Genomic DNA, 19,992 nt, shown 5'->3' with positions numbered 1-19,992 from the left:
AATTTACAAGCTTTATGCATCAACTTGCAAGAGGAAGTTTCAAATCTGGAGTTATAAAGGTGCTTGATCACTAGGTGGTGCTGTTCAGACTATAATAAAGACTGCAAGATAAAAAATAGCAACCCACAACAGTGAGTTCCAACTTTCATTCAGTTTGAAGAATGCACTTATGTTTAAGACACTTGTAAATGTAAATGGCACCATAATATCTGATAAACCTTTGAAGCTGAATAAAGACACAGTAGGCTACGTAACCACTAATTCGTAAATCAATTTCATTGCGTATTGTTCAAAAATAAGGATGCTCAAGATGAAGACAAAACATGCGTCAAGTTTTTAGAAATCATGTAATGTTTCTATTCATGTTGGATTCATATTATTTTAAATGTGTTGATGAAATGACTCACCATCATGCCGCTCCATACCCATTTATTTTTCCTGTTCAACATTAAAGAATTATTTCTGAAGAATCTTCATGCTGAATCTTCATGCAGATATTTTCTATCCATATCAAGTTGCAAATACGTGTCAAGTTTCTATACGTCACGTTGCAAAAATGACTAAATAAACCCACTAAAACACCATTAAAGTATGATTTGTTGAGTTTATTCTTAAAACGAACTATATATTTGTGTGAAGAACAGTCAGATTGAAAACTACGTAATTTTTCACTGATTTAGTAAGCTGAAATCATGAACAAATCATTATTTTGAACCGGTTCTTTACAATGAACTGAATTAAGACACTGTCTCAGTGGTTTTCGAATACCAGCTCACTGAAGGGAAAGTTAAACAACACCGTAATATTCGGTTGTGCTTTTTTAAAAAAAAAGATCATATTGGGATACATTGGATAAACACACTAAAAAAGTACTTGTACTGTGAATGAAGACACTTGTAAAGCTAGATAACATAGTAAGACACGTTAAATGGTGTTCTTTTAAAAGGGAGTTCTTGCCCTCATTCAGAGCTATGTATTCAGTCTGGCATGTTCGCGCCCAAAGGGATGGGGCCAAGGCACGAGGAGGCCCAATATTCCAAACAAAATGCCTCTCATCGCCTAAATCCATCATTGCAGCGGAGACAGGCAAGTCTCTCCTTCTCTGGATGTTTAAATGAGAGTGTGTAAGCATGCATGTGTTGACTGGTCCTGAACTGGCTCAGTGAAAGTCCAGCAGACCTTTCTGGCCTCTGGGATGATCCACAAGAGACCCTATAGATTTATCTTTAAAACATTAACATTAATTAGGATTAAGTATTCCAGAGAGCCATGCAATAAAAATTCATATTGGCCATTAAACTACAAAACTGATCTGTAGTGCAGAGAGACTAAAGCAGATGTCACACACAACGTACTTAACCTGTTAACTGCCACCCCGCTTTTGGAGCATAGATATGAACTTAAATGGTTGTAATTCCTGAATGCTTTGGAATGCAGACCAACGGTTGGTCTCTTTAAAAGAAAAATACTCTAAAACAAACGTACTGAAGATAACATTCATTTTATACATACATAATATATATTTTACAATATAATTTGGACTCTAATCTCCGGATTCACAGACAAGGCTAAAGCCTAGTCCCAGACACACATGCACTGCCTAAAAACTGTGCTGATGAAATCACTCTAATTTAATAACGTATAAAATAGCAGTTACTTTTTTTTTTTGCATATTATATTGCCATTACATATTTTAACAAAATTACAATTTTTGCCATTTTACCAAATTGGCTTTCTTTTTTGGCATATAGCAAGTCAAGACATTTTGTATAGCGTTGTCACAAAACATGTCATTTCAAAGCAGCGTTACAGAAAATCATTCATTACTGTCTTAAACCATAAAGCCTCAACAGGAATTCAAGAAATAGCCTTAATTTAGAGTACTAGATTTGGGTAAAGACAGACATTTTTCAGGATGCTGACAGTTAAGAGTAAAATATTGTAGAAAATCTAATAACAGTTACAATTTCTAACTTACTTCTTGCAGAGTTTATTTATATAAAGGCCTAAAAGATGAACTTCTGCGTGAGTTTTAATAATACACCCTCTTTGTTAGATTCTGTGGTTTGCACACCTGTGTTGACGGGCACGATGTCCTCTAGACGCCTTGAAATGGAAGCATAAACAGGCATACCCAGCTGGGGAAACCCAGACTCACCACAGCCCTAGCAGACAGAGAATAGGCCTGCCGCCAGCGTCTGCATCTTTTCACACAGATCATTCCACCTGGAAAAGAATAGCATAAGTATCACAAAAGACATAGGAAACATCCTAAATTACCGTTAGGAATATTCAACAATCCCTCGGAAACAGTGTAGCATTCATAACCAAAATCAAATATTAAAACACCTCTGTGAATACATTACATTGAGACCCAGTACCGGTGCCAATGAGCATATTGAGAGCGATGCCAAACAGCATGCAAAATAAGCAATCGCCAATGTGGCTGACTCTGAAGCTATTCAAGATACTGGGAATTTCCTGGTGTGTCGCACTCACATTGATTTTTAAATGAGTAAACATGCTAAAACAAATAAACAATAGTGCTCATGAATTCCTCAACACTATTACAACGGCAGGAATTACGAGTTTAATAAAAGGTCTGTATGCATAGTTGCACTGCCCTCTATTGGTAGGAAATTATTATGTGCAGAACAACAAATTCAGCATTGAAACACTGCACCCTGAACTGCACATGAAAATATCTAAATCAGCTAAAGTTATTAACTATAAGAATAGCACAATGATAACTGCTAAAGTTTTAAAAATGAAGTCAAAACTTGCGTCAGGTTATTACACTCATGAAATGTTACTATTCATGTTGCATTCAAATCATTTTAAATGTGTTGATGAAATGACACAATCATGTAGCTCCAAACCCATTTATTTTTCCTGTTCAACAATTAAATAATTATTTCTGAAGAATCTTCATGCAGATCTTTTCTATATACGCATCCAGCTGCAAAAATAAGATAATAAACCCACTAAAGTACAATTAAGGTACGATTTGTTGAGTATATTCTTAAGCCAAACTATATATTTGTGTGAGGAACATTTAGATTAACATTAAGTCATTTTTCACTGATTTAGTAAGATGAAATTTTGCACAAATCATTCTTTTGAACTGGTTCTTTGTAATGAACCGAATTAAGACAGTCTCAGTGGTTTTCGATTATTAGCTCACTGAAGGGAAAGTTAAACAACACCGTAATATTCGGTTGTACAAAATACACACATAGCCTGTATCACATTATAGACTGCTTGTATGGGGGGTGGGGGAATGGTGTAATATGTGTGCATGTTTATGGAAAGGCTCATCTCCAAGCACCATAACACATTTAGGCAGCCCTGCCACAGGCCTGGCGACGTTGATGGACACTTTCCCCAACCAGATCCATTCACAGACAATCCAGAGCCACAGAATCACAGAGAAGAAAGAAAGGGGCCAGGAGGAAAAGAAAAACAGAGGTTGTTCTGCATGGTCCTCCGATGGGCTCGCTGGGTGGTTTGTCTGTTTATTTAGTCTGTGGAGGTGATGGGAACTGAGCATCAGCCACTGCCAATTTTCTCCACACTGAGAAAATATTCATGTGGACAGCTGGAATCCAGAGAGCAGAGTCAAACAGACTCAGGGCCAACAGATACAAGACTCGGCCTCGCATGAAACACATTTCCAAATCGAAAATCCCAGCAAAAGCTCCTTCAGCTCTCTGGTCTTTTTTAAAATGCATGGTGGATAACCAAACCGAAGAAACAATGTTTGTAGCAAGCCAGTGGTCTTTTTGCTATTCTAAGCATGTTGTTTCAGAAGCTGGCTAGATACATCCAAAGACTCAATGCAAAACTGAATCAAAACCATTTCAGTCTGTTAAAACCAGTGAAGGATCCAATTGTAATCAAGGTCTCAGTTTTTCTGAGGTGAACCTCCAAGTCCCTAGTCATGCAAGATTAAAACAGACTAAAAAGGTTTGAACAAAAAGATTTAATCCATAGAAAATATTCCAACCAATTAATTAGTTCACAACAACATAACTTAAGTTGACATGTTAACATATACATTCAGAACAATTGGTTTCTACATTTTTTGTTGAAACAGGTTTTACACATGCACACATAACCCTCCAAAAAAGCTGGACAGAAATGATTCACTGATAATTAGATACAGAGAATGACAATCATTTACTAAGCATTAAACAATGAACTGTCTTGTAAAAGGAGTGCAACAGTATGTATACATCAAATGTATTGATTGAACAAGATACACATTTAACTTGTATTCACAATTTTGGTGCAATATATGCAAGCACAGATATATGCATTTACACAGTATGGGGTAAATAGTTTGGGAGGGGGTGGGAAATGCCACCCAAAGAGCTCAGAGGAAGCTGTTGAGCTTCTAGGCCTCACACGGAGATGCGGGGCCACCCACTCACAGGCCGATTTTGTATATTTTCATCCTTTGAGGTAAACTGTTCAGTGTGAGCTGTTTATTAGGCCTTTGATTTGTCATGTGTCAGCTTGGGCTTGCAGGGCAAGTGTATACACTGTTTGTGGCTTGTTTATAGTGGCGATTTGGAGGTCAAGGCTGGGGGTTTTTGTGTGGGGATGATGGGAAGGGTCTCCTTTTGGTGATCCGAAAAAAAAAAGAAAGAAAAGAAAAGCAGTTTCAATGTGATGTGAAACAAGTTAGAATCCAAATGCACAAAAATAAGCACAAGAGCTGATGATTCATGAAGATTGCTTTGAAAAACCAAGACAGCATTCAAAATGAGATTTACAAAAGATCCAAGATGAGGGAACCTTTATTCAGTACACACAAACAATTAAAGCATATACATAAAAAACAAACAAACACTTGATCTATCTCTAGCCAGATCGCAGATAAGATTATTAAGAGAACAAATTGAAATTGCATTAGCTTTTCTAAGAGGTTTCTTTGCAGTTGTTCGCAGCTGAATCTCATCTTAGATTAGGTTGGTGACATCCTGACCCTCTGTTCTTCTTCAATAGCTGATCTCAAACCCTGGTAAGACTCTACAACAACAAGAAAAACTATTTCAATGCTGTAATTATAACAGTTATATATTCTGTGCGCTGGTGTAGAATGCTCTAGTGACCTTCATGGAAAATATTTTTTCCTTAAATAAAACATACATTTCCGTTCACAAAAGTTTGAATGGTATTTAAAAAAAAGAAAATAATTGAACACTTTAGCAAGGAAGCATTAAGTTGTTCCACAGTGACAGTAAAAGACATTTATAATGTCTCTATAATTAAAGATTTCAACCTCAAAGAAGGTGCAACCTTTTTTTTTTTACACACACACTAATATATATATATATATATATATATAAATCAGCACAACTGTTAACAGCATTAAAGGGGTAGTTCACCCAAAAATGAAAATTCTGTCAGCAATTACTCACCCACACTAACCAAGGTCTTACGATGTTGGAACAACATGAGGGTGAGTAATTACTGACAGAATTTTCATTTTTGGGTGAACTATCCCTTTAATAAGACGTAATTTTGAGCACCAAATCAGCATATTACAATGATTTCTGAAAGATTATAGGACATTGAAGACTTGGATAATGGCTGCTTGAAATTAGGCTTTGCCATCACAAGAATAAATAACATTACATTAGAAAACAGCTGGAACATTATTCTTAATTTCAGTAAAAACAGAAATATTGTGTAAAGGCAGCCTTGGTTAGCATAAGAGACTTTCCCATTCTAAAGTTTTGGGTCAAGGTTTTTGAGTGCACGTCTCTGTTTGGATAAAAATGAAATACCTTGCAGTTTCCTCATAAATGCATCAATCTCTGGTAAATTTGCTAAAATATCAAACGAGGGATGTTCCATGGATTTGGCAATCTCACTGCACCCCTGGAAAAGGAATGAGAAACAGAAATGACTCAAAGGTCTCAGAGCAGTTAAAATAACTAATGTCTGAAGAAATACATTCAGGGGTAACAAATAGAAAATGAGCCTTTTTTTAATCTCACTGCTATGGTGAGTTTTGTAACTTTGGGCGGCTTTGTTTTAAACCTAACTATCCCTCACTCAGAGCAAGTGCGTTTACACAATAGACATCCAGAAAGCTACAAACCTTCAAATCTTCAAAAAACCTCTCCTCCATATTCGACACTTGTGATATAGCCTCAAATGCTGGGACAATAGACTCCTGAAAAATAAGTACATTTGGGGGGTTTGAGCAATTTTTGCACCACATTCCTATAAATCAATCAAACATGCATGTATATAAACATGAATGTCAAGCTGTGACATGCTACACTCATCTAAATAGAAACATGCCGAGTTTAATGTTTTTGAGACCCATTTAATGCATGAAATTCACCTATTTTCAAAATGCATCTTACTGATCTTATAGTGAACGATTCATCCATGCCTAAGTTTAATTTTTTTATACCTTAAATAAGAAACATGAAGCCATAACATGATCTTCTCTGATGACATATACCAAACTTGTCAATTAGTTCTCTCCCACTTTCTTACATTTGACCGCACTCACATTCTGATCTGCCTCCTACCAAATTAGAACCAAAGGATAGAACCAAGTTCTCATCCTACATTTTTTTTTCGATAATCCTTTTCACTCAGAAGTATGTCACAATATTTGCCAATTCCAATTCATCACAACTTTAACACTACTTTTGTTTATAAATCAAACAAATTGAAATAACTAGTCGTAAATTATGAATTGCTGAAATACAATAAACTGGTTCAAAATTGTCAAATTCAGTGACTTGGCATTCAAATAAATGCAACCATTCAACCATTTCAAAAAAAATTTAAATCAAATTCAATACGATTTGTAGATGAAAGGAAAGTCCTGACACTTAAAATTAACATGCACGGCGTGATTCACTTACCTCCTCTGATGAGTTTCCCTCCTCAGAAATATCTAGGTGTGTACCATTCTCCACTGAAGCTCCCTTGGACATGCCATTCAATTCCTTTACCCTGTCAGAAACACACAAAACGGACTGTAATACTAAATCACACCACCAGAGGTCAGTCAGAAGCAACCCAAATTCAAATAGATGAAGACAAAAAAGTACCTGTTTGCATAACGTAGTGTATTCAGAGTGTATTCACAAGAGCCCATACCAGGTGATATCATTGCGATCTATAACAGACAAAATGGAAAAGGAGATTAATGTTACAATAAATAACAGTATTAAAAGCAATCTCTAAAAAGAGGGTTGCTGAAAGAAAAAAGAAAATTAATAATAAATCACTTACCATACAGGTCCTTGAATTTTCTCCAATGAAGGAGTCCCGTAGCACATGGGTGAGTTTGCTCATCCTGAATGGGATATGCTCACTGTTTTGACCCAGAGAGCGGATACATTCCTGAAAAGTCAGGTAAGACATGAAAAAGTTGCATTCAAATTCTGTAACTGCCAATTACTTTTGTGTTTGTATGAATGGTGAAACAACTGGGAACAAACTAGTTTCTTGCAATATAATGGAGCAGCAAACAAAAGCTATAATCAACAAAGGCTTGTTACATGAAGCCAGATTCAGTTGCTACCCAGGTGAGTTTGAGATTAGTTCGAGCAAACATTGTGTTCCCATTTGCTCAAAAAGCAAAAAGAAAACACCACAATACTGTTTTCAAAACTTTCAAAAAAAAAAAAAAGAGATTGATAACGGCAGTCAGAAGAGAAAGATGTAAATTATACAGTCACTCCCACTGTATTAGAAACACCCGCAAAACTGCATTAAATTACAAGAAAAAAACGAGTTAATGCTAAAGTACAGTATTATACTACAGTATTATACTACAAAGTATAGGCCTGGTTTCAGAGACAGGGCTTAGATTGAGCCAGGATTAGGCCTTAGTTCAATTAGGAAATTTAAGTAGCTTTTATAAATGTACTTCTGACGCCGAAACAAGATGGCGCCGGCGTGGCTGGCTCGCCGTTTTGCTATCCTGACTGTTACAAGTTTTATACTATTTTTACTGAGTATCATTAGGACCACTGACTCATCTTCGCTCCTGCTGGCAGCTGTTTGGTCCCTGTTGTCGGTAAACTGGATGAGCATCTTGCTGTGCGCCATCGCCGACTGCGTCTAAGCGGCTGAAGACAACCAGGGTTCACTCCACTGAGCAGGGTAGCTTCGTCAGCAAACCGCGTCCAGGCTTCAACCAGGTGTGCACTTGTAAATGCAAGATCCGTGATGAACAAGTCATTTATTTTAAAGGACTTCTTCAATACGCATTCACTGGATTTATTCTTTATTACGGAAACATGGATTCATCTGGGTGAGTCCACTGCCTTCTCGGAACTGCTACCTCCCGAGTGTACTTTTATTAATACACCGCGTACGACTGGACGTGGAGGAGGTATTGCCACAATATTAAAGAGTCAGTTACATTGTAAGCCATTGTCGATGGCTTTTACTTCATTTGAGCCAAGTTGCTTTGAACTGGGTGCGCAAAATCCTGTTTTGTGCACGGTGATATACCGGCCGCCAAAGCATAATCATGACTTAATAAAGGACTTTTCAGATTTTATTGCAGTTGTAAGGACGAATTATGATAAGATTTTAATGTACACGTTTGCTGCCCTTCAAAAGGCTATGGCGAAAGAGTTTTTAGATTTGATTGATGGTTTTAAATTTAAGTCAACATGTTGCAGGATCTACACAAATACATGAGCATTTACTGGATCTTGTACTGTCCTATGGGTTGCCTATTGATAATGTATTAGTGTTTGATGCTATTTTTTCAGATCATTGTCCTGTCATGTTTGAATTTGTTTTTAACGAGCTAGTTAAAACACCCGCTCCCGTGCGTTATAGCCGCACTCTGAAGCTCGACACTTCCTTGTGTTTTTTCTCTTTTTATTACACATGTGCATGCAAACGGCGACTCCGCTGCCTTAAAGCAACCAAGTAATGTTTTTATCCACCTGTTCTGAGGTCCTGGACACTGTAGCTCCAATAGGACCTATGCGCCCTAGACCAAAGTCTGAGCCACGGCACTGTGAAGCCACAAGCGCAGCCAGACGAGTGTAGAAGGGCCGGTGGAAAAAGGATGGGCTTCAGGTGTTATCAGATTTTACAGGAGAGTTGGAGAAAATATCAAAAAATTGTTAAAGTTAAACAAATACAATATTTTTCAGAAATAGTTTCTCAATGTCAACAATCCACGTGTTCTTTTTAAAATCATTGGGTCTGTATTGAACCCTCCACAATCCACCTCTATTGAATTTTCACCTGATATCTGTGAGACATTTTTGGAATTTTTTAATAGTAATGTTTCAAATATCAGAGCCAATATATCACCCTCTTTTCTTAACTTCTCTTTAAACATGCATTGCTCTGGTATTTTTTGTCAGTTTGAGTTAGTTTCACTACCATCTCTTACAAAGATCGTTTCTCAAATTAAACCCTCCACATCCCCCATGGACCCTGTCCCTTCACGCCTTTTTAAGGATGTGTGGGAAACGATTGGCTCTCATGTTGAAGAAATTATAAATAGTAGTCTGTCTTCTGGAGTCGTGCATGCATTTTGTAAAAAAGCAGTGATTGAGCCACTAATTAAGAAAGTTGGACTTGATTCCACGAATGTTTCAAACTATCGCCCCATTTCAAAACTTCCTTTATCAAATTTTGGAAAAATGTGTATTGATGCAGCTATAGTCTTTTATGGAAGCACATGGCACTTTAGATATTGTTCAGTCAGGTTTTAAAGCATTTCATAGCACTGAGTCTGAACCTTTAAAGGTTTTAAATGACCTGTTTTTAATGACAGATTCTGGTGATTCAGCCATTTTAGTGCTTTTAGATCTCACTGCTGCTTTTGACACAGTTGACCACACAATTCTTTTATCTCGTATGGAAAACTGTGTGGGAGTCAGGGGGATTGCCCTAAAATGGTTTCATTCTTATTTTTTGAGAGATGCTACTCTGTTAAAACGGGCGACTATCTCATCAACTTTGCCTCTTAACTGTGGGGTCCCTCAGGGATCAATTCTTGGTCCTATTCTATTTGCAATTTACCTCCTTCCACTGGGACTAATTTTAAAAAAACATGGCATTTCCTATCATCTTTATGCTGATGTTATGGCTATATTGCATGTCCCTAATCAATTGTTGTTGCAGCCTATTTTTATTTACAAATGGAGACGCTCCCTCTACCTAGGGGTTTGTGTGACGTACGTTTCCATATATGGACATAACCTGTTGTAGTGGGCGTGGTTCGTTGGAGTTCCTAGGATAAAGGAACTATGATGTGGAACACATGGAAGGCACAAGGAGAAACCATACTGCAATTATCCCCATTCCCCACACAACTTAGAGTTGTAAAGTAATAGAGAATATAGAAAAGTCAAGCATCAAGAACTCTTCTGGTCGAAATCTTTCCTTGTAAACAACAACTGGTGCCGAAACCCGGGATTCTAATGATATAATTTATGAAGAAAAAGGGGGAAAAGACTGAACGGGAGTAAAGAATTGTTTGAAAGAAGCTGCGTGGGGAATTCGAACTTAAGTCATGGATTCAGCGTATTTAAAGCAATTGAAGATAAAGCGGGGAGTGATGCGAACTGCAACGTCAAAACAATCAGAAAATTGATGGTGAGTTGGACAAAGAAGAACCATTTTTTGCGAAACTATAGGAATTACTTTATCAGTTGAAAGATAAAGAAAAATTCCCATAGAACATGACAAAAATGTTGAAGCAGTAACTGAAGAAGAGGATTAGGAAGATGAGATAACTATAGCAATGGAGTATATGGATGCAATAAGTGTGAGGAGAACAAGAGTGAAACGCGCATTGCGCATGGAAGTAGAAAGCCAGTCTGGACAGAGTGAGCATGGAACTGGATCTGGACCATATAGAAGAGACAGTCAAACTTCCCACGTTAGTCATTCCGAAATTTTCTGGGGAGATATGTGAGTGGCAAGGATTTTGGTGTCAGTACGAAACAACCATCCATGATAATGAACGTTTGAGCAAGACTGATAAATTCAGTTATTTGAAATCATTTTTGACCAGCACTGCAGCGAGTGCAGTGTCAGGACTCGCTTTGTCTAATATTAATTATGACACTGCCATTGACCTGCTTAAAACCCGATTTTGTCGTAAAGATCTAGTGATTAATGATCATATGAATAAGTTACAGAACATGACTCCCATAAAATCGAGCAACTGATGTGAGCGCTTTGCGCAAATTATATGATGACTGCGAGATACAGGTACGTAGCCTTGACGCACTAGCTGTTGTAGCGGACACCTGTGTAAGTCTATTATGTCCTATCTTGTTGAAAATTATCCCAGAAGATATTGCTCTCGAATTTACTAAATCAGAATTTACTAAATTTGACTGATAAATTTATTTGCCAATCAGAAAGCATGAAGGCAGCTTCCTGACATCTCTACTTGACTGTTTAAATTATGTCAAAGCATGGTTAGCACAAAATGTTTTAAGATTAAATGAGTAAAACCGAGATCATGCATTTTGGCCCCACAAACCCCATGAGAGATTTGGGCCGCCTAAATGATTTTGTACATCCTGTTATAACAAATCTGGGAGTTAAAATAGACAGTGATTTTAAATTTGATAACTAGATTTCACAACTGCATTTATTTGTTTATCTTCGCCTTTTAGCTAAAGTTAAACCGTTTTTGTCTTTTAACAGTTTTGAACAAGCAACACATGCTTTTGTTTCTTCTCGATTAGACTACTGTAATGCACTCTATACCGGTATAAATCATAACGCACTTTCACGCTTCCAGTTAGTCCAAAATTCTGCAGCACGACTTTTAACAGGAACCAAAAAGCGCACACATATAACTCCAAATCTCGCCTCATTGCACTGGCTTCCTGTTCGTTTAAGGATTGATTTTAAGATTTTATTGTTTGTTTTTAAAGCTGTAAATGGACTGGCCCCAACATATATAGCGAACCTCATTCAAATTTATGCGCCAGCGAGGTCACTGAGGTCGGAGGGCCAGCTCCAGCTTGCGGTTCCCAAGACAAGACTCAAAACTCGAAGGGACAGGGCTTTTTCTGTGGTGGGACCAAAACTTTGGAACGCTCTGCCCCTACATGTTCGGACTGCCTCAACAGTTGAGAGTTTTAAGTCTCGTCTAAAGACACACTTGTATTCCTTGGCTTTTAACTCCGCGTGAGTTGTGTGGTCCTCTGATGTCTTTTATTGTTTTACTGTATTTTAGGATTAAGATGTTCTTATTTTGTAATTTTGTTTTTATTGTATGTTAATTGATCTGTATGTTTGAATCTTCTGTGCAGCACTTTGGAAACTTCCTGTTTATAAAATGTGCTATAGAAATAAAGTGGATTGGATTGGATTAGAAAAACACATTACTGGTGTGCATCTTGAGACAAAAATGACACTGACATAAGATATGTCAGTGCAAGTTGCTTTCAGTTAAAGCAGCTCAAACATGCATTTTAGTCTGGGACTAGGCGTAAAACATGTCTGTGAAACCAGGCCATAGTATTATAAATGTGTCTGTCCATTTAAAAAAAGAAAATATAAAAAATACCCTTGCCGGATTTACGATGCTGATGACCGTTAAAACACGTCACAGACTGTGAAAAGAGTCTATTCATAATACATATTCAAATAATTATATGAATTGATAATTCATATTAAACTTTGTATTTGAAAAGATAAATACAAGATTAATGTAAAATTTTAGACAGATAAAGTTTACACGTTTTCTTTTGAGCTTTGCAAACCTATATAAATGAATAAAATTCAGTTGATTCACCTGCATTGGTAGTCAAGATATTTTCTTTCAGCTGCCTTCTCAAACTTTTGCTGCAGCAGTATTTTTTTTATTTTTATAATCTCAATCTTCAGCAGATAGGTGAATTGCGCCAGCTCTCTAGCAAGAACTTAAACTGACGCACAATGTTCTATGTGATTGGCGGTTTGCTGCACACGCTCTAGTGTTAATGACAAAGTCTAGATAAAACCCTAAGTTGACATCTATGAACATTGCTCAGATGGTTTACACAGTTTAAAAGCGTTAGATTTTTTTTAAATAATGTAATTTGATAAAGAGTCCAAAATTGACCCTTTCATATTGACAAATAGAATAAAAATGTGTGTATTAAAATGAACCTATTTGGTCGATCAGTCTGAAGTAGACTATGCACCTTCAAAGCCAGCAGGCTGCGGTTGATCTCCGCAGTCTCCACTATGGTGTGCCGATCATTACTGCTGACATCAGTGCCACGTTCGTTACCAGCAAGGTCCACCAGAGAGAACTTCCCATGGAGGAAATTCCGCTGCCTTAGGATTACTTGCAAAACCGCATGTGAACGCGATGAGCTGGCATTTGCAAACGTTTGGCCAGACGTTCTGGTATAGAGAGAGAGAGAGAGATAGTGTTATTGTTTAACTAATTATCTGAAACTGAAATAATAGATGCATTGTATTGATGTCACTTTCCCATCATAAAACCCCCTTAGCCAGAATGATTGGCAAAACATCCTGCAACATGACTGGATTTAATAGGAGAAACAGCAAAAATGAGAGTAAAACAATAGGAATTCTTAAATTGAAGGAAGTTGGAGTGTTCCTTACAACTAACCAGTGGTCCATGGACACTGCCATGTGGCCAGAAATCGGGGTTCCTGACATTTATCTACACCGCAGAAATGTATAAAGCAATGCCTGTGATCAGCTAGACAACACTATAAAAACTATATAGGTACATCTAAATCCAGATGATCTATTATATATCATTGTTATACATTGGCCAGCCCTAGAACACGAAGGCATTATAGTCCTAACATTAAAGTAATTCTGTAAAGCTGCTTGGAAACGGTGTGTATTGTGAAGCACTAATACATTGACTTAACGCTTGGTCATACTTCAAGATAGGATAAAAATCACAAGGACATCAATTGATATTCTGGTATTTTAAACATTTTGTAGGAACTTTTAAAAGTTATCTGGATAACGGTCTGTCAGCTGTTACCACGCAGAGATTGCAGACATACAGAGTTCCGTGCTGTAAGCGGACTCTTAAGAACTCTTTTGTGCTCCTATCCATTTATATGTCTAGACTGGGTCTGTCAAACATTCCTCTATAGAACACAAGGATCATAAGAATTGATATATTTTTTTAAATGCTGACAAAAACTTGACAGAAACGTAGAATATAAGATGCTAAATATTTAAGTGACGAGTTGTCAATACAATATATAACCACAGCGTAACACAATGATGTTAAAATAACACTGGTGAGATATAAGAGCTGCAGCATAAACATGACCATTAAAGGGTTTTCTTTAATATTTACCTGCATGCACTTCCCTTCTCAATCATCTTGATGACATCATCAACAGACGACACAGGAACTTCGTGCAGGCCAACTATGTTGACCTGCTGCTTATCATCCTCCAAAACACGCAATTTTGCTTTCTTATTCAGCAAGTCAAACACCTGCAGTGCACAAAATGTTCATCATCATACCTGAACAAGAACTTTATGCTTGCAACCACAAATCTAAAAATAAAATCAGCAGTAAATCAAATAATAATTATTTGATTTACCCCACTTGTTTAATTGAGCATTAAAAGTACATTCATCATTTGGAAATTTGAGGTTTATTTGCAGTAGCAAACACAATCAGCCATCAACAAGACATCACAGAAATGTTTTGGAAACATGTAACACAATATGTGCAAACCTTGCCATTGTAGATCTCAAAAAAGGTGACATATGGGCAAAGGTCCATATCAGCATATCGCTTTTGCTTTAGGAGGGTAAATACGTCCTGTGCTGTGAAGTATGCAGACAGATTAATATTGAGTGAACATGGATAAACATAACAGTATGTAAAGTATATTTGACAGTTACAATCACCTGCCAGGGCGTAAATCCCTTTAGAGCTGTTTTGGCTCTTTCCAGTGAAGTCTCCACCCATAGTCTGTAAAGAATGCCTCAAGATCAACAACATGGTTTTGGACAGTTTTGGATCATTTTTTTAAAGCAAACAACTTACATGAGTTTTTCCACTGCCTGTTTGGCCATATGCAAAGCAAGTTGCCATACCACCTTCGAAAATGGTCTTAACCAGAGGTTTAGCGCTGAACCTAAAAGTTAAATTCATAACCATTTGAATATATTGTGTAGGTTAAAAATTGTTAAAATTGGCATATCCCCAAAAATATAAACTCTGCCATTATTTATGTGAAATACAAAGTTTTAACTAGTAATTCTTATTCCATGTAAATACAAAGCATGATTCGGGTTTCTTGGAAGAAAGACATACAGGTTTGGAACGACACAGATGTGAACTAATTCTTGAATAAACAATACTTGCCATGTTCACACATGGTAATTAACATGGTAATAAATAAATAATAAATAAATACCAAGAAGAAATTCAAAATAATCAGCTACCTGTAAATCAAGTCATTAGTGGTGTCTTCATCGAACGAGTAATCAAAATGGAAGGTCTGATTCTCCAGGTACTTGGTCAGATCCACTTTCTGCTTGGGCTCGTGCAACAGCAGGGTTCCTTTACCAGGTACTGTGACCACATCAATCTCTTTCTTTGCCAACTCTGAACACAAAAGAGAAATACATGAAAATCACCCAAACAAACAATTTAATCAAGAGTCAATTGGAGAGGTCATATCAGCAACCTACCCTTTTTATTCAGAGGACGTTTGCGAACGCAGACACATATTCTGTGAGGTTTGACCTAAAAAAAAAAAAGCACTGTGTTAAAATTATATGAAAGAATAGATATTAATATTATAATATGCTCATTAACTCACAGGATCGGACAAGGACATGGGTACTTTCTCCAGGGTCTCTCTGTAATCTTCAATCATCTGGTAAAAGTGCTTATTAGGGCGACTTGTGTCTCCAAACTAGAAACAAAATTGTGAAAAGAGAAATTCAAATACATTTTTGCACATTTCCCCTTCAAGACTACAAGCCTGAGACCAAAACAACAGAAAAGTAAAAAAACAAAAAGAAACCGTAAATTGATAATACCAATAAATAAAATAATAACGTAATTACTCTATTTTATGTCTAAAAATAAAAGAACTGAAAGTTGAAAATAATTGTATATTCTGAAGTAAATTAGCAAACATTTTTTTATACTAGTATTCACAATGAAAGTCCAATGCAGGGAAAAATAATAATATCTGAATGGTTCAGTAATTAAGTAATAGTAATAATGACCACAAAAAAAGTTGAGCAAAAAAGTCAGACTTCTTTTGAAAAGGACTTAAAACTATATATCTGGATTAAATACGGTACCTTTCCTCTCTTTTGTGCTTCAGGATTTTTAGCAAGCGACAACCGTTTGTTTGCAACCTTGTTCATTTCCGATATTTGAGACATGCGATGGCCTAAAAGATTACAATTACAACAGTGCAGTGCTATGAGTGCTGTAAATGTTAATAGCCACCATATCCATGATGTCAAAGCATGCTTGACAAATTCAAAACAGTACATACTGGGTGGACCCATGGGGGCACATTTGGAAGCCTCACTCTCACATATAGCCTCAATGGTTGGTAGCAGAGGAGAAGCTGGCTTTGAAACAAGTCTCCTCTGGTAGCCTGCCAATCCAGATGGTTAAATGTTTTGTAAAAGATGTTTTAACAATAATTTTGAGTCTCCAAGCTGACAGCACAAGTGAACTGTATGGATGTGACAGTCACCTCACATCAGTTACCAATCAATATCAGTTCATGCCAATCCAACACAACCTGTAACTTGACTACATATCTTAATATCATGTCGATGTAGAGACAGACCTGAAGGTTTAGGGATCGTAGATGTGGGAAGATCCTGAGAGAGAACTTCTTCTGCAGCCGTTGCCAAGACCACAGGTGGAGGGGCAGGCAGTCGGAACAAACACGTCTGACGTGTGGTCATTCTTCTAAAGGCTGAAAGGGACAAAAATATATCTTATACGAGGTCTCTGCAATTCAGTGTAATTTATTTATTTTTAGTCACACCAAAGCAGAAATAAAGAGATTTCCTAAGTAGAACAAAGAGCTTCACATTATCAACACTGCCACTAAATCCAAAGGCAATCCTATGGACAATACCTGAATCTCCAATCCGTTTGTCATGATTGCATTTATCAGCAACAACATTGGACAACAATTTCTTCACCCTCAAAGTATCTGACAATGTGCAGACATTATAGAAATAAACTTATAAAATGATTAAAAGAACAGTCTTTGCTACATGAAACCCAAAAGTGAAAAGCCATCAGCCAGTGTATTGATCGCTGCTATAACTAATGCATCTCTGCCATATGTGATCTTTCTGGACTGACAGAGACAGGAATTTACAGCATGTCCTATTTTTGATAAGTAGATCATTTGTAGAAAAGACCATGTGGACAGAAGTGGGAAGAGACACCCTGATTAAGTCTAATGAGAAGTTCAATTCAGCCTTGAGTGAGTGTGATTGGAGGGCACAAGAGAGCATGCACTTGATGCAAACCTGACTCTTCAGATGGACAATCCTGAGGAGCAGCTTCAAATAGGAAACCCACCATAAGATTACAGTGATGCAGGTCAGGAGACAAACTATGAATTTGAGTACACCTACTGGAAACAATAAATAATATAACTTACGTTCAGAAGTAGGTATTCTTGATGACCTTGAAAGAAGCTCTGATGCTCTGATGTTCTGAAGCATACATAAAGAACTGTGTAAATGACTAAGCAGTCAATTGTGCATAGAAAAATGAAATCAGATTTAAAGATGATGTGTTTTTAGTTTAGAATAAATAACAAATGAGTGAGATTTCAGACACAGCATGTGCATGAATGTGCTTAAAATACAGTACTGTTTATGTTGTCCCATATGCATAGAATTTGAGGATAAGAGTACAGAACTCACTTTTGCCATTTTTGTCTCGGGTGCAGCGATAGGGGCCGCGGTGGGCTCTGGTTCCTCTTGAAGACATGGTTGAAGGTGTTGCATAAGGTCAGCATTGAGTTGCTTAAGTTCATCCATGTCAACCTAGAGTACAATCGATTTAATAGTCTAGTTAGCCAAAAACATCCTAGAGCATTAGCTGTACAAGTGCAAATACCAACAACTGCACAGTGGTCAATGTATTAACTGTTCTATACAGTGAAAAAAGTCATATATTATGACAAATTAAGTACCAACCTCTTTTCCTTTAGTCATGCCTTTCTCAGCCCATTCCACATTGACTGTGGCTTTAGTGGTGTTGGCAGTCTTCACAGTGGCGCTGTGTATTCTTCCTGCATTTATGGGAAACAGTGCCATAAAGAAACAGCATTTTTTTGGTTGAACTTTGAGACTTTCCTCATTGGTGCAAAAAAATTGCATCTTTTTTTCCCTCCATAAGTTACAATAAATTGTGACAGAAGAAGTCATTCAGTATAAAATCTCTTTTTGTTTAATAAAATAAAATAACGTTAAGTAATTTAGGTTTGGAATAACATGAGTTATAACAACAAGAGTAAATTACAGAATTTTCTTTTTTTGGTGAATTATCCCTTTAATAAACAATCCCAGACAACTAGAATGTGTATGTTTCCGTGGCAATCTTATCCTACATGACATGGGAGCACAAGAAAAAATTACAGGTCGCTGTTTGCATTCTTTACACATTGTGACAAAAGTTTGCGTTAGAATTTCTCTTTTAGTGTTTCTGTGTAATTTTCAATCTTTAGAAACCTCTCGCTACAATCAATGTAGCATCGCTAAGCATTATGCTAACTTTAATCTGATTTTGCTTGGTTTTACATCATTAACTGATTTGATGATGCAGTTTGTGCTTGTAAAAGATTAACATTAGCTGCTAGCAAATAAGCATCTTACCATCACTACGACTTATATTGACTGCGAGCCCAATAAGTAGTTTCGCCAATGCAGGATCCATCTCAGGATATGGTTTGTTATTTTCGACCTCTCTAAAGCTCAGATTTTAATTGAGTATTTTTCAGCCACTTGGCCCTTACTTTTCGTAAACCAACATTAACCGCTCTGCATTCAAAATTCGTCAGCGGAAGTTATTGGATTATTTATGTAGGTGGTGCTTCGTTTGGACCAACCAGAGCACGCTAAAAAAAAATGACTGGCATTTCAATGCACCAATAAGATCTTAGAGTAGTCTCACACTCTAGCTGCTGGCACCACATGGGAACCTGCTACATTAAAAAAAACTTCAAATGTACAACCAAACCGTCATGGAAATGAGGCGTTAAAAGCCAGTGCCTTTTGGAATATGTTAGCAAGTAAGTAATACAAATACAGCAAAAGCGAATTTACTGATAAACTCATGGAAATGAGACGTTAAAAGCCAGTGTCTTGGAATATGGTGTCAAGTAATAAAAAGGCACAAAGTAAATTTCACTTTTACTACAGAAAAGTCATGGAATTAATACAAAAGAACAAATCACACAAACAGGCTACGGATACAGTGTAAACAGTGCAAAACAACGTTTCTTAGATTATCTCAATTATTGTTTTCATTAAGAAGCTGTTATGTAATTTTCAGTAGCTAACAGATAGCGTTTGAAATTCCATTATATCACTTGTCTTATAGTTAAAATATTTTTTGTTAGTAAAAGTTACTGGACTGTAAAGTGTAAGATTCTGATATAAGTTACTGAATACTAAACTCACAAATTAATGCGTATGCTATTTTTTATATCAATTAGCCTAAGTACACGAAAATACATTGTATTATAATATTTATTATAGGCCTACATTTTATATTTCTATTATAGTAACATTTATTTATTTTGTATATTTGATAGAATAATTATGTATAAACTATTTATTATTAGTTTTATTAGTTTATTATTATTTAATATTATTATTTTACAGCTATGCAAGATTATATTGGGTCAAGTTCAGCTGTCATGGAACAATGGACCATAAACATTTTTTGTGGTGTTGTCTATGAATATAAAATTTAGCCTAATTTCCTATGTTCAAGATTTTTTTGTA

The 19,992-nt window shown here is 36.6% G+C and overlaps 1 protein-coding gene and 1 long non-coding RNA gene across 4 annotated transcripts; both read right to left on the bottom strand.

Moving 5' to 3' along the window:
• Window positions 1–202: 202 nt before the first annotated feature.
• On the bottom strand, window positions 203–2,581 carry LOC143739280 (uncharacterized). The gene is made up of 3 exons (XR_013204168.1): window positions 2,500–2,581; window positions 2,075–2,226; window positions 203–1,102 (listed from the first exon to the last, which is right to left on the bottom strand). It is a non-coding gene; the product is annotated as an uncharacterized LOC143739280 (long non-coding RNA).
• Window positions 2,582–3,967: 1,386 nt separating this feature from the next.
• kif2c (kinesin family member 2C) lies at window positions 3,968–19,048 on the bottom strand. 3 transcript variants are annotated; one of them, XM_077231611.1, is made up of 22 exons: window positions 18,859–19,048; window positions 18,181–18,275; window positions 17,905–18,027; window positions 17,637–17,691; window positions 17,503–17,535; window positions 16,803–16,934; window positions 16,500–16,604; window positions 16,300–16,391; window positions 15,807–15,902; window positions 15,676–15,730; window positions 15,427–15,589; window positions 15,026–15,116; window positions 14,887–14,950; window positions 14,711–14,802; window positions 14,321–14,463; window positions 13,170–13,374; window positions 7,270–7,380; window positions 7,086–7,153; window positions 6,897–6,987; window positions 6,113–6,187; window positions 5,796–5,889; window positions 3,968–5,034 (listed from the first exon to the last, which is right to left on the bottom strand). In XM_077231611.1, the coding sequence occupies exons 1-22, from the start codon at window positions 18,917–18,919 to the stop codon at window positions 4,970–4,972; spliced, it is 2,109 nt and encodes a 702-aa protein (XP_077087726.1). In that variant the 5' UTR covers window positions 18,920–19,048; the 3' UTR covers window positions 3,968–4,969. The 3 variants fall into 3 exon arrangements, with proteins under 3 accessions (XP_077087726.1, XP_077087737.1, XP_077087745.1); XM_077231622.1 differs by lacking the exon at window positions 17,503–17,535; XM_077231630.1 differs by lacking the exons at window positions 17,503–17,535; window positions 18,181–18,275; window positions 18,859–19,048 and having other exon boundaries at window positions 17,637–17,683; window positions 17,896–17,910.
• Between the last annotated feature and the right edge of the window lie 944 nt (window positions 19,049–19,992).

Source organism: Siphateles boraxobius, unplaced genomic scaffold, assembly GCF_051911475.1.
Source record: "Siphateles boraxobius isolate OS27281-9 unplaced genomic scaffold, OSU_SipBor_1 1, whole genome shotgun sequence".
NCBI classification, from domain to species: domain Eukaryota; kingdom Metazoa; phylum Chordata; class Actinopteri; order Cypriniformes; family Leuciscidae; genus Siphateles; species Siphateles boraxobius.
Note: the sequence above shows the minus strand (reverse complement) of the source record. Positions and strands in the feature narration are given on the sequence as shown.